The sequence below is a fragment of the Sciurus vulgaris genome, assembly GCF_902686455.1.
Source record: "Sciurus vulgaris genome assembly, chromosome: 4".
In the NCBI taxonomy this organism is placed as follows: domain Eukaryota; kingdom Metazoa; phylum Chordata; class Mammalia; order Rodentia; family Sciuridae; genus Sciurus; species Sciurus vulgaris.
This window is the reverse complement of record NC_136464.1, coordinates 66547616-66563283: the sequence shown is the minus strand read 5'-3', so window position 1 is coordinate 66563283 and position 15668 is coordinate 66547616. Positions and strand designations below refer to the sequence as shown.

Sequence of the window (15668 nt, the reverse complement as noted above, 5' to 3'; positions counted from 1 at the left end):
GTGAAACAAGTTCTCATTTCTTCCGTGTGCACCAGGGAAAAAAGAAGTGGGAGGAAGGAGCATTTGCTGAATCACTGCATTGTGCTGGTCACTTCAGGTTCAATTTAATTGAGTTTTCATAACATCCCTTTGTGGTAGGTATTGTCATGGATGAGGGCTCAGAGGCTCAGAGAGGTTAAGTAACTGACTTCAACTCTACAAAAAGAAGTGACAGTGTCAAGATTCAAACCTAGGCCTGACTGAATAGCTCCCCAAAGGCCCTTTCCATGGATCCTCAGAGCCTCCAAAAATCAGTTTTCCTATTATTTCAGGGATCCCCAGCAGCACTTTAAGAAAAAAAAAAAAGCATGCTAGATTCAGTTGTATGAGCAGACACAGAAGAGATCATATTAATAATTTAGGTTCCACTAAAGCTAAAACAAAGCTCCAGGAAAGCAGGTCAAATCCAAGAATGCCAAATGAATATAAGAGTATTTGCCCTTTGCCACAAACAAAATCCTGACTAATCCATCAGAAGGCAAATAAAAACATAATGCCCATCAGATGCCAAATGGATGGGTAGATAAGTATTTTAATCTTCTCCCACAGAAAATCCACTGAAATTTTAATCTGATCCCATGGAAAATCCACTGAAATAGGTTATGTAAAGTCAAATTACAATGGGACCACAGAACACAAGGCTCTTCCATGGGGAGCTGGGAGAAAGACCAAGATCTGGACTCATATGTAAAGGAGCAGGAAGCCATGATACCATCCCTACCCCATATGATCATAGGAAGTCAAGCCCAAGGGCTGGGGATGATCAGCTTATAACACTGTCAGCAGAGCAAACTTGCATTTTAAATGTATTCTTGGCCACTCTCAAAGATCCAATTTCAGATAAGATGAGGCACATTCAAAACCTTTTGACACAAATCACAGACTGGAATTGAGGCGGATTATCAGGATCATGAATTCTATAGTAATGAAGACAAGTGAATGTGTGAATTTCATTTGCTTGGATTCCCTGTATTAATATATTAATTCTATTTGGAATAATGTGGATGGAATAAATGTGCATAATGAAACCATTTATTTTTAGATAGCAGAGAATGACTCCCACTGAAGAGGCATAGTAAAGCAGGGATCATTAACAATGGCCATGCTTCAAAGCAAAGAAATTAATAACACTCAGCATTTTAAAACATCAATATGGTTATCTTCCTGTTACTTAAAGGCAGGCAAATGCATTTTGAGTGTTGACAGAACTAAGTAAATATACCCATCATGTTACTGAATCAGGTTGCAGTGGCCCAGTCCTTAAGGAAGAGGGGAGGCAGCAGTGGAGATATTCAGTGACCTCAGAAGCTGTATCCCTTCCAGCATGTCCTATGTCTCCTTGGGTACTGACCACCCAGGTGGCAGACACGTGGCTGGGAATTAGAAGACTGGATATTTGGGGATTTACTAATAGAAAACAAAATGTATGATTTAAGGCTATGGTTTTGATAAATGTTGCCTCCTCAGACTGTAAGTCTATGGTGTTAGCATCAACCCTGATCTTTCTGTACCTGATTCAAAATTGCTCCGTGCTTTACAATAATACTTCACATCCCCTTGTAACATCTGAAGATGAAAACAAAGCTCAAGTCATGCACCCTTATTTTAAAAGTACTCTTTAGCTAGTATCAACCGTATAGAACACATGAACAACAATGGCGATGACAAGAGGTAAATGACAAATGATATAAAAACTGATTTAGAAAATAATGAAAGTAAAAGCTTTCTTTAAATATAAGAATCTTATATGACTGACAATCTGCAAGCAGAATAATGAAATGTGGGGGCATTGCAGGCAAGAAACCTTGGAGTCTGATGGCTATGGGCTCAAGTTCAGCCTATGCTTATTGTTGTTACTAATCAATTCAATTTCCAAGATTTAATTTTTTTTAATTGGTCAAATGGAAATAATGCCCAGTTTACTTAAAGAGTCCATTCAAGGATTAACTGAGACAACAGCCTTTGATATCTACCAATTATTTTACTGTAAATAGGAACTAGCTCTTGCTAGCAGGTTTCCTATAATTTCAAACCGAGGTCTCCTAGCAAAACCAAAAAAAAAAAAATGTAATTTTGAATAATCAAAATTTTTAAGAATTCTAATTCCTGCCAAGTCCCCTCCCTCAAATTGAACTTTTTATTTATCATTCTTTATTTTAAGGGAAAAAAAGGATCAGTTCATAAAACCTGTGGAATCTTTTCTCTGCTAATAAGAAAAGATCCTGGTGAAGCCCATGGTGATTCAGTTCTAACATTTCTTCTATGTAATCTTCTGAAGTAGCTTTTGATGTTAGTGTTAATTTCTTACCTTTCTACAAATTTCATTTTAATTTCTAATCTAAGCTGCAAACATTTGACTGTTTGGGGGCCAGCTGAGTAAGTTATTTAAAGCTAGTTTCTTCCGCAGTTCTCTCACAAAAATGATGAACATGAAATGGAAGGCCCTGGCAAACGTGGGAACGGATGAGTTTCAGAAACCAAAAAAAGTCAGCCAACACAGAATGATTTTGCCACTTATCTTAAAAAATACAAACACTTGCTGGGCATGTGGCACACGCCTGTAATCCCAGCTATTCAGGAGGCTGAAGCAGGAGGATTGCAAATGTGAGGACAGCCTCAACAACTTAGCAAGACTCTTTCTCAAGGTAAAAATAAAAAGGGTCAGGGATGTAGCTTAGTGGTAGAGCACCCCTGGCATCTTCCCCGACACTGATACAAACACATGGGGAATTTACTATATTTACATTTCTTTACCATTAATAGAATTATTGTCTTGTTAAGGCGAGATGGTTTCCCAATAAATGTTTGAAGTGAAAGTGATTTGAAATTAAGTTAACTTATTTATTACATCCAGCAGTATCACACTCCTGTCTGCCATACTCCATTGTGTACTCTTCTTTTGGGAGAAACAAATAATTCTTTTGGGAGAAAAGTAGAATCATGAGGATTCTACTTGGGATTTTCTAGGGGGAGAAAACCCTGTATGGCATTTCATAGTCCAGGAATCATTTATCTCATGGGCCCAGATAGTAGTCAGTGAAATTGGGACTTCCAGAGGTGACTTAGGGGTAACAGGTGTGAAGTGGTAGAAAAAGCACAGGGATGACTATGTGACTTTGGGAAAGTTATCCAAATTTTCAGAGTATAGTTTCCCTGATCCAGGAAATTGGAACCGTAATATCCATGTCATGAGGACTCAGTAAACTACTTCCAGCACCTAACGGGGTGCCTGGTTCACTGTAAGTTCAATGATTTAGAGCTCAATAAATAAAAGAATGAATAAATTCTTCCAATACTTTGCCTCACTATCCTTTGAAAAATGGAAATCAGATAGAGTCTTTGATGAAAATGTCTAAGGAAAACATTCATATTCAGGCTCAGGTTTTCCTGTTTCGTCTAAGGTGAATGGGAATACAGAAATATGCTAATGATGCTAAGTGGCAGTTATAGAAGCGGGCCAAGTTGGTCAGGTACAGGGTAACTTGCTGTACGTGGCAGAAGATCATAGTGGCCCTAGCAAGTAACAATCTGAGAAAATGAGGAGGGAAATATTGCTGGCAAATGAGGACAGTGAGTTGCTCTGGGTTCAGAAACCTGGTATAAAAGGTGGAAAAGGCTTCATGAGGTCAATTATTCATTCCTCCTCAGTCCCCAACTATCACAAACACTACACTTCTGTCGTGACCATTCTACCTGGAGAGAGTGATAAATTGGTTGGTAATGAACTATGTGTGAGGGTGTGTCATATCTTATAGACATAATGCAAAAGAAACATTGTTTCTTCTCAAAATTATACAGTGAAGATTCTTCATTCAGCTCATGTATTTTTGTCCAATAAATATTTCAATATTTACACTTGTAGTTTTTGTTTTTTTTTAAATTTTTTTAAACACTGGGGATTGAACCCTGGAGTGCTTTACCACTGAGCTATGTTCCCAGTCCTTTTTAAACTTTTTCTTATTTTGAGACAGGTCCTCACTAAGTTGCTGAGGCTGGCCTTGAACTTGTGACCCTCCTGCCTCAGCCTCCCAATTCGCTAGATGCCCATGCCTGACTCAATTTTTTTTTTTTAACTATTTACACTTGAATCTGCAAAATAAAGTTCATTAAGCGAAAGAATCCTTTATCCGTTGGTACTTTTCTATCTGTGCATATGGTTCTTAAGCTTTCTTTAATATCTACCTAGGCAATCATTAAACCACCCAGAGAAACTAATTAATAACAGTGTTAATGAATGAAAAATGTAGTTAACGTATGAGTCTTTGGGAATGTTTCTCAAAATGACGGATTTAATTCCCTAAGGACTGCAAAGTTTGTAAAAAGCCAAACTGCAGGACTCAAATGGTTATTGGGAACAGTGGACTAGTAGTACAATTTCATTCAGCAAATCATTTTCTGAGTGTTTATGAGGTAGGAAAATTGCACAACATTCCTTAACTTACTCAGTTCCACCACCCTCTTTTTGGCTACAGTAGCTCAATTACATTTGAGAATCCATACCATAGGAGAGAAAGCTGGAAACCCTCACTAAGTACTCTCTTTATGCCAGGAATCTGGTGAAATGCACTTATTTACAGTATCTCCATTTAAAAATTAATATTCGCATTTAATCAATATGGAAACAGGCCCAGAGAAATTTTGTTCAAGGCCACACAGTTAAATAGGAGGAGCTTCAACATGAACCTATATCCAGTGCCCATCATGAATTGTGATACTTAATCTCCCCATATCTTCCTATATGGCTTGCCTACATTATTAGTATTTTTAATTCTCTTAAATTTTCTCTTTTTATACCTTCTTCAACTACATAGACCTTTTACAGAATTGTAGTTCATCAGGACAAAAAAAAAAAAATCACAAGAATTTTAGGGGCATCTACAGGTACAAGTGTTTCACTATATCTGACTTCTAGTACCTAGAAGATCTTGAACTTCCTTCCTTGTGATTCTCCTGTAGCCTAATTCCCTTTTTCATTCCTATCAACACTCACAGCCCCCTACCCCAGTACAGAGATTGGCCTCACTGCCTAGCACATGCTAGGCAAGGACTCTACCACTGAACTGCATCACCAGCTGTTTCTCTTTTGAGACAGAGTCTCACTAAGTTGCCAAGGCTGGCTTCCAACTTGGGAGCATCTTGCCTCAGCTTCCTGAATAGCTGAGATTATAGATGTGTGCCACCATGCCCAGCTCTTTCCCATGCAGTCCATATATCTGCCTTCTCCAACAACAGTACTGGGAGACTTAATATTCTAGTAATATCCAAGGTATTGATCTGGCGGATATGAAAGTAGTCTCTGTTCTACCTGTTCTAATGGGCTTCATCTGAGTTCATGCAGAACCAAGGATATGACCCTAATTAGTCAGATGACCAATGGCTGAAAAAAAAACTTTACTAGAACCAATTAAATTTAAATTAAAATCTATATGTTTTATAGGCAGCTTCTGTACTGGGCAATGATGGACCATCCCATTTCATCATGCCACTTTGGATCCATGACAGCATAGAGTTGAGTGAATGGGATAAATGCCAGAAGCAGAACTGACTTGTGTGCTGAACATTCAAGTTCCATTTCCATTGCTTTCCCCTCAACTTTTCTATTTTATACAGACTAGAACACTAATTTGGGCCAACCTATGGGAGACTGGTTGTTTTCAAATGTTATCTTTCCATACATATATTAATTTAGACTAAAACTTGGATAACATAACAGCATCTAACATTGTATTTAGACATTCCCCTTCAATATGTACAGTAACATTACTCAGGGTACATACATCACTTTTTTTTTTTTTTCAGTAAATAGATTTCACTTAAAAATTATTTTAAATATAGAAGTACATTAACTTCAGTATACTGGTTTATACAGTTTGCAAATTTTCGAATTTAAATAATTGATAAAAATTACAATTACTAAATAATTTAACATCTTGAAAGTGATCATTTGTCATCTTGTGCATCCATTACTAAAAACCCCAAGAAAACTCTCCTGTAGAGGTTCTGACAGCCTGGGCAAGGGACTGAGAACCAAACAGACTTTGGTTTCAATCCCAGCTGTCTCTGTGACCTGAGGCAAGTTGCATAACAGACCTAAGCTTTGGTTAATGCCTCTGTGCATGAGGATAACACCATGTCATGACAGTGTTGACATAATGTCAAATAAGAGGAGGATGGCAAAAGGTACCCAGCACATAGATGCATCAAAAATAGTGTTTTCTTTCTTTTGTCTTTTACCTCAACAGTATAAGCAGAATTTAAACTAGAGTAGGAAGACAGCCCCATAGGTACTGATAATGTGCAGGAGGGGACCTATCACAGCAAGGTACAACCTAAGTGCACAAATGTTATGAAATGGCCAGATGCAGGTAAAATGGGATATGATTACCCTTTCTAATAATCTAACTAGAAAGAAAGCAAACCCTTGCCAAGTCTGTGCCTTTTCTCCAACCATACCTATGAAAAGCTAACTTTTTCTATGCTGATCTTCAAAAAACCCCAACACACACACACAGAGTAATATCTGGTCCAAGGAATATGAAGAGACCGAAAGGACTATGGGTCTGAAGAGTAATGAAGAAATAGTTACCAATAACCAGAGTACCAGAGTGTCAAAACTAATTGGAAATTTCAAAGAAAGACATTTGAATAGACATTAATAAATGCATAATCTATACCTAACATGATCTTATACTGGTCATAATGGTAACTGATCAAGAAAATAAAATGCTAATACTTTAAAAAGAAAACAGATGAGTTAAAAAAATGTAGCATGATAGTAACGGGGAACAGATCAATTGGCAAATTTAATTTAATAGCTTCCTTGTTCCTAAATATCAAAGGTGTGACATCAAAGGACAAAGGTTTACAACTTTTCCCAAGAGTGAGCTAAGCCTTTTTCTATCCTCCCTCCTCTGAAGAATGGAGACAAGCTGCAGCCAGATTTGTTCCCAAGAAGCTGGCCTGCTGGACTTCAGTGAGTTATTGGTACAATTCCTGAAGGTTTAGTATGAAAATGATTCATATTCTTCTGTTAATTCTGAACAGCAGCAGCAACAACCAATACTACAAGGTTCTCGCTTTGTGCCAAGTCCTTCTAAAACCAACTCATTAAAATCTCATTAAAACCCTATGACTAAGCACATCCTTTTTAGTACATTCATTTGCAGGTGAAGAGACACAGAGAGGTCAACTTCCCCAAGGTCACACAGCCAAGTGATAATGCCATCATCTGATCTCAGGCAATCTTATCTATAGTTCATGCTGTTAATCATTGCACAATACTGTCTCTCTTCCACCTGCCCATCTACCACTCATCTACCCACTCAGCAACCACAAGTTTGTAATAGAAAACTATGACACACATCTGGTCTCAAGAAGCTCATAGTCTCCTGGGTAAGCCAGACATATAAACATATAATTATAGTATAGAAGATCGAGTATGCAAATAGGGATGCCAGTCTCCCTAGAGACCTATAGCTTCTATACTTGCTAGAGCAGGTTCTTTGTATCTCTTTGGGGTCCACACAACCATGCCCCACAAAGTCTAGCTGTTGCAGTATGAAACCTCACCCGGTCTGGCACCTTATATGATGGGTACCACAGATAACTAGCTGATGGGCATGATGTAAGCCTGGGAAATATCAAGAAGCACCAACCTCCTATAGCAAGAAACATTGTAGTTCATGCATTCTCAAACCTGTTCTCAAATCCTTCTTTGCTTTAACTTTAAATCAGACTTCTAGAGTTTCAGGACAAGAAATATAGATTCCAAAGTCCTATGACCCAAGTTAAAGTCTAGGTCCATCACTGACTAGTTACAGGATTTCAGGTGAATTCTTTTAAGGTCTGATGTTATCTATGAAAAATAGGGATGAAAATAATAACTACCTCATAGATGAGAGGGAGAGAAAAGAGAGAGAGAAAAAGAAAGAGTATCCCCTGGGAATTCCTCTGCACACTGCGTGATGTACCATCAAGCACCTACACATCTTGTGTTGTCCTGACACCAATGCGTCCTTGAGGACCTGAAGTCCTGGCATTGGTCATTTTTATTCTTATCTTTCAAAAAATTTAAAAAAGAGTACCTTAAGGCAAAACATTAAAATCTATTACAAAGGTTAAGTATGAAAAACAGCTCCACAACAATGGTAGGTTACTTAGAGACACAAAGCCTATTTAAAGTTTTGGATGTTTGAGAAAGAGATGGTTTCAAAGATTTTCTGAAACAAACCAACTTTGACATATAGCTATGAAAATATTAATGCTGCTTACTACTAATGACATATTGTGTAGTTAGAGCACAAGCCAGAAAGTTCGACTGCCCCAGCTGGACTCTGTCTCTACCACTGACTACTATGGGAACTTCAGGCAACCAGCATGAAAGTTCATGGTTCAGTTTCTTCATCTACAAAATGGAGATAATAAAAACTCGTTCTTTGTGGGTTATTGTGAAGATGTCATGAGCCTCCACCTACAAAGCAATGTAAAACTCTTCCTGGTACATAATAAATGGTCAAGATACGTCCAGGGAGAAAAGACAAATCCAGGAAATTTAATTCTTCATCTTCCCTTTGAAGCCAGAAACTTGGCAGTTACCCTAGAATCTGATCTTTCTCACTTCCTACCTATAATCCATTGCCAAGTTCTACTGAGTCTTCCCTTAAATATCGTTCGTATGCTACACCCCCTCTCCATTGGCAGATTCTCCCCATGGTTCAGCCGCTCAGCATCTCTTGCCTGGATCTCCATCAGAGCTTCCTGACTGCTCTCCCTGCTGCTGTCTACGACACTGATGCGTGAGCAATGGCGCCAAACCATGAAGCTATTCACGGTCTGCTCTGCCTACAACCACCATGGAAGTTTCCCCCTCCTTTGAGCAGGGGCATTTCCAAACCCTGTATGGGGGCACGCACCGGTCTTCATGCCACGGCCCCCACCTATTTTTCTTAGCACAAACTCGGGCCTCCTTGGCTGAAAGCTTTTCAGTACTGTTTATTGTCCTCATATCCAAATAGCCTCTCCTACTTCCATCTTTTTGAGGATGGGTACCCGTTCTTATGCTTGACTCCTCCTCTAAGGCTCAGTCTCACAGACTCCTCTGAGCCCATCATGGTCACGTGGGGGTCTGTCTATAGTCTCCTGTGGCTGCTGCCTTTTTTTAGATTGGGTGATGGGTGGTGCTCTTGTCTGTATCCCCAACTCTATTGGGAACCACTGTACTTGGTTCAGTTTCGCCTCCACTATTTGATGCAATGTCTGGTTCACAAAAGTCCCTCAATAAATGTTTGCTGCATGAATATGTGAATACAAGATGAAGCAATGAATATGTATGTATTCCAGCTCTGCCACTGATTAACTGTATGAATTTGACATCAATAATCAGAAATTATATTAATCATGGAATTAATTGCTACTTAGTTCAGTATCTAGCACTGTGTCAGTTACATATATAAAAATGAACCCCCTAATACTGTCTTTTGTAGTACAAATTTCCTTAGGTTACCTTAAAATTTGACAAAATAATCAACATATATGAGCATATATTTATATATTAAGAAATTCATTTGTCAAATATATTAGGGTTGTTATCTTGATACTTCTCACAATTTAAATGTATTTCATAGTTCATGGGGAAGACAATAAAACATGTAGGTACTGTGGCACCAGAAGCTAGTAGCAACAAGAAATGTGCAGGAACTGTGTCCTGTACCACCACATGGAGGGCATTTGTGACACAAACCATCAGGGGTTGATGGGAGGATGGGCGAGGAAATTTGCTGGGAGCAGGGGACATGGAGAGTTCCTCTCTACAGTTTGTTTAGGCCAGGGAACCAGCATCAACATACCTCAAGGTGCTCTGGCTATCTTTGGTGTGTCTTCCAGCCACTGCCAACTGAGCAGCCCATCAGGAAAGAAGTATGAAGGGAAAAATGGAAAGAAGCCAGGGAAAGCAATGGAAAAGTGGGGTAAAAGATATTGGTAAATATATTGTTAAGCGGTTTCAAACTACATACTCATTAAAACTTTCTATTTTTCCTTTAAGGAAAAATAAAAGGTTTAGGGGCAGGTATGTAGCTCAGTGGTAGTGTATGTGTTTAGCATGAGCAAGGCCCTGTGTTCAATGCCCAGTACCTAAATAAACAAACAAAATATTCATATACTAGAAGCATTTCTTTTCAACCAATAGGAAGATTTTTTTCTTGATACTACTTCAGTTATATCAAAAATAAAATACATCTTTACTAAAATTCAACTATAAGTTCCTAGATGCTGTCTATTTTGGGGTAGGGGGGCCACTGGTAATCACTTATTCATGGTTAGAGTATTCAAAATAGACACTCTAACTCTTGGGTTCTCAAGAACCTGATGAAATGTGAATCCAGTGTTAAGTATTACAATCAAATCATAATGCATATGCAGACTTGTCAATAGCCCCTAGGGTATAATGCTGTGTCACACAGATATAATCAAGACAGGTTCATCTGGGGCTTGCCCCAACCTGAACTACAGGATTGACAAGGTCCAAATTCTTTATTTTGTAAATTAGAGACTTTTAACTACTAGTAGATAATAGCAGCTTAGATACTTCCTAGAACTTTTCTATTTTGTGCTTTTATGAGAGTACTCAGAACTACTTTTATGTAACTCAAAGATCCTGGAGGATACTTCTGCATAGGAATAAGAGCAACTATCCCCATAATAATCCAGAAAATTATATTTAAAAGCAGTTTTTTTTCTATTGGCATGGGGCCTACAATATGGAAAAAAGTAGTCCACAGGCCTTACTTAATTAGGATCTTAGAAGAAGAAAAAAAGAAAAAAGAAGACAATTCAAAGTCAAAGCAATTCACTTTGTAGGGAATAAAGGTTAAATATGCTCTACCACTGAAGGAAATCTAGAATGTGCCTTCAAAATACCTGAATTTTAACTCTGTACAAAAGTAGTCCACTACTTTTGTAGTAGACTACGAATACGGTGCCTTCCCTAACACACTGGATCTTTGATCTGTACCTATTCTGTTATGAGTTAACGAGGACAACAGCAATGAACGTGTGATCCACGAGCCACCTTCTGGATCTACTTCGTGAGTGTACTGAGAACATCTAAATCCGTTTGCACATTTACAATAGTGATATTGATATTTCTCCATGTTCCCTTCTGGTTGCTAAGAGATTTACATTAGACAGACTTTGTTGTATTCACAACAAAGCATTTGGGTCCACAAAGCATTAGCTTCAGCTCAGTGAGTCCTGAAACTCCCTTTGCCTCACCCCTGCCTTGTTTTGCTTCCAAGTCAAACAGGGGCCCAGGTACAAAGGTTGTTACAGGACACTGCTGCACTGAAGCCTGCAAGGCTAACAACCCTTTCATATGGTATCGACCTTAAGGATGACATGGTATCTTTACACAAATATATGTCTCTTTCCCTACATGTCCTAGAAGCCCGTTTATCATGGTGTGAATGGTGGGGGCAGAGATGTGTGGAGAAGGGGCAATCAATAGTGACCTTCCCACAGACAAACCTAATATAAAACTAGAGCAGAATGTAGCAAGACATGGCCATTTTATAACCACTAGGCTGTTCAAGGCTTGGGAATACGCCTGCATACAGCTCCTTACCCTAAGTTTGCACTTTTTAAAAAATGTATTCAAGAAGTTTATTTACAAGCACAAAGTGGGAACCATCTATATTTAACATCTTGCAGTTAAACAACGGCCACCCTCCGAATTCAGTCTCTCAAAGTCTGCTCTGCCACGAGAGGTGGAGAGCCTTCTCCCATAGACACCAACTCTGAAGAAAATGGCAAAGGGACCAAAAATAGCCACAGTCACTTCTGAAGAGAGGGAGGCACATGTGGCAGATGAAACCTGCATGTCATTTACGAGGCACATGCACCAATGCTCAGGACAAATTAAGAATATCTTTCCCTTGGGGATTCTCACAAAGACACATAAAAATGCTTTATGACCCGACTTCCATATTCAAATCACAGAGTTTTAGTTCATTTTGATTAATTGCCATGGAGGAAAGGTGCTTTGGGCCTTACTCCCAGCCAGACTCTAGAAGTTATATTTAAAGGAAAAGCCTCCAAACAGTAAGTACTCTCTGGCTGTGAAAAACACTACTGACCTAAAACACACTTTCTGTTCTCCCCCCTGGTTTGGGGTATCAGTAGGGGATCATCCATGTCTAAGCTCTTAGCTCAAACAATCAGTGCTGAAGGCTGCAGGTCCCAGCCATGTCATGGGAATTCCTGCATTTAGGATAATCGTTCACCCAGCAGGCAAATGCAAACCTATGTGATTTCAGCTTAATTTCACAACACAAAGTTATTTCTATCAGCTTATTTCCATTGTACAACCAAACTAAAAGCACCTTATAGAAATTAGAGGTGCCAGGAAAGAAAGAGGAAAAGCAGCAAAGCAGGAAATGACTTTTCTGCTACGTCTTTAAGGTCACAGATCAGCCTCAGAAACGCATGCATGTGACACAGTTCCAGCACAAAAGCTCCTTTTCCACGAGACAGACCTCTAAGAAGTACAAAGCCTGGCTCTCTGACCTCTCCCTTGGACCCAAGTCACCGCAGTACATTTAACCTTGACTGGGCTGTGCAGAAACTACTTTCAACTCCCTCCCAGCACCTTTCTGTGTTGTGGAAACATGCCGGTGCCTCTGTGAAGTGAGGCACACCTTCCGCATAGCCCTGCAATCCCTCCCCAGGAGAAAATCTTGCCTGGCCATACCATGCCCAGCCCGTGGCCAGTCTCCACTACAGGACTAGACCATCTATTCCCCATTTACACACCCGATTTACACTCTATACAACATGTAAATAGAGCCCTTCATGCTTCTCACAGATGCCAGAAGGAGACTAAAACAAAAAGAATCCAGGCAAGATATACGCTCTGGCATACATAGCTACTACCTTTTTCTTCCGATCCCTGGACCGTTTGCGGTGTTTTCTTTTTTTCTCAGTCTCTTCTTCAGCATTGATCTCTAAATCCCTGTTTTTCTTTAATTGTGAGGCTGCATGAGCCATAATGCATTGAAAAAGATCCTGTCAAGCACGCAGGGCTTCCGTGTAAAAGGTGATATCCTCGGGCACCTTTAATCAGGCGTGCAGCAGCATCCCACTCACTGGAGAAAAGCCTTTGACTGGAAGCAGGAAGACATTCAAAAAGGCAGAGATGCTGGAGAAGCTGAAGCGTTTAAAAAGCAAAACGGTGGGGTCCAGACTTCATCCTACACCTTCCTTCACCTGAGCCTCGACACAAGGGTGCAGCCATCGTAATGCATTTACCGTAGTGGAGACAGCTGGGACAGAGGAAGCTGTATTATGGCTGTATCCCCTGCCACCAGCTGGAAGTGTCTAAGTGATTCCTCGGAAGGGGGAATGCTGCAAAGGATGCTCCTCCAAAGGGAAAAAATCAAGAGTCACCACACATGCAGAAGCAAAAATCCAGCACTAATTCTCCCAAACTATTTTAGAATCCTTCAAAAAGAAAGAAAGGGCTGCAATTTATACATCACCACTAGATCTGTACAGAGCAGAATTTAACCCGTCATAGAATGGAGCGGTTCCTACTTTAGTTCAACTGCTGATGGTGACAAAATATATAAAATAAGACTTCAAAAAAATACGCTACATTTTCCTATGGTGATCCTGACTGCATTATGAGGAAAACAATGCATGCATTGCCGGTCTCAACAGTGCGTCCTTTATGCTGTTATCAGCCCCGATGTATTCTGTAGAGAGGGCTACAGAAGGGCTTGTTGTCTTTTAAAAACAACACGCTGATTACAACACATCATACAGAAAGACGTGAGCATGCCGGTGTATGGAACAGATGCCCAATTCATAGGAGGTTCCCCAGGACTCTCCTCTCGTGTGGTCCCAGGGTCAGTACGGGGAATCTGTGCTGTAATCAGTGTTCGAGTCGCTGAAATGCAGATTTGGCTTTCATGTTAGGGTTTGCTTCAATCACCTTACTATTTTTGCCACCTGAGTCCTCAATGACTGCAGCCTCTGAATATTCATTATGTGAAGTGAAGCAGCAGCAGTGCTCAAAGCCTGCCGGGTGTCTTCTGCGAGGATGCACACACTGGAAGGAATCTAATAAGTGGAAATCATTTACACACACACACACAGTACTGAGGGACAGCATTAGAAAGAAACTGCTGAAATGTTAGAGTGGGCCTAAAACACGTGGACCTGAGTAAAGAAACACTAATTTCACCAAGAATAAAAAGATGATGTTCTGTTGAAGAGACTTATTGTGCGCACTTAGAATTCTGAACTGCATAACCTTGGAGGATGATGTATGTGGCTTTGTAGGGTTGATTGTAAAGTGTGTAAAGGGTGGAGCACAAAGTCCAGTATATCCATGATGATGTGGCTGGAGTTCTCTGGAGCACAAGTGTGAACTCTTGCCAGCAACTTCTCTGCATTTCTGATATGGAGATCAAAGATTTTACCCTTTCTTTCTTTGTAGGATCCTTTCCAGTCCTGCCAGGCAGTGACAGAAACAGGAGGGAGAAGGACTCAGACCCCATGGCGTCCCATTCTTATTTCATGTGGACTGCACACTTCTGAAAACTATGCAAATCACTCTGCTCATAGTTACTGAGGGCCTACTATGTGCACTGCTCGTGGGCTTGCTTTCCACAGAAACTAACTTCATAAGTAGAGTTTTGGGAAGTTTCAGTATTGCCTTTGAAACCACCTATTTGACAAAAAAAAAAAAAAAAAAAAAAAAAAAAAAAAAAAAGGAAGGGGAGGAATGAAAGTGGAGAATTAAATGTAACTCAGAGCTGGGTATGGTGGCGCACTCCTGTGGTTCAGGAGGCTGAGGCAGGAGGAGCATGAGTTCAAAGCCAGCCTCAGTAACTTAGCAAGTCCATAAACAACTCAGTGTGACCCTGTCTCTAATTATACAAATATTTTTTAAAGTGGGGAGAGTTTGGAGATATGGTTCAGTGCAAAGCGCCCTTGAGTTCAAACCAATAAATAAATAAATAAATAAATAAATAGAAAAAATGTAACTCAGACTTAAAAAGTGGATAAAAACCACATTGGACTTGCAGTAAAAAATTAGTGCTTCTGTACCAGGACATTTTATTGTAAAACTAGTAAGTGGGGTAGAGAAGAGTTAAAATTAAAACTTTTTATGCTTTTGCCCCATTTAAACCAACCTATACTTTTGAGGAACACTCATACAATTTCTTTTCCTTATTTTCAGCAAGTATAAGAGGACAGCCAGCTATATAAAACTGGCTGGTTTCCCATTGGCTCCTGAACCTTCTTTTTCATTTTTATTCCTTGTAGACACTAATGATTCTTTAAAATGTACCATATTTATAAGTACCCTTATTCACAGTAACTTTTCCATCTCAGGCTGGCAAAGCGTTATATGTCTCATTGATCTCCATAAGCACACTTGAAAATTAGGAAAATGAGCCACAGGTATTTTTTAACCTATTTAGGTCTAGAAAAAATTCCTTGCTTTCCTGGAGTATCCAGAAGTTGAGAATCCATCATGATTTTTCGGACACCATGATGTGAATTTTTATTACCTCGGATTTTCCCTTATATAACAAGTGGTTAGTGAATTAAAAATAAATTCTAAG

The 15668-nt window shown here is 39.5% G+C and overlaps 1 protein-coding gene across 26 annotated transcripts in view; it reads right to left on the bottom strand.

The window, feature by feature from the left end:
• The window catches only part of ANK3 (ankyrin 3), a 621742-nt gene that overhangs the window by 304420 nt on the left and 301654 nt on the right, over window positions 1–15668 (bottom strand). For 3 of the 26 annotated variants that reach the window (XM_079136433.1, XM_079136432.1, XM_079136436.1), the window contains exon 1: window positions 12967–14669. The exons of 14 other annotated variants lie outside the window; for them this stretch is intronic. In XM_079136433.1, coding sequence (XP_078992559.1) covers window positions 12967–13080 — 114 coding nt within the window. In that variant the 5' untranslated portion in view covers window positions 13081–14669. Of the gene's footprint in view, window positions 1–12966; window positions 14673–15668 lie in introns of those variants that run through there. 9 more of the 26 variants (XM_079136425.1, XM_079136430.1, XM_079136431.1 and 6 more) reach the window with 8 other exon arrangements.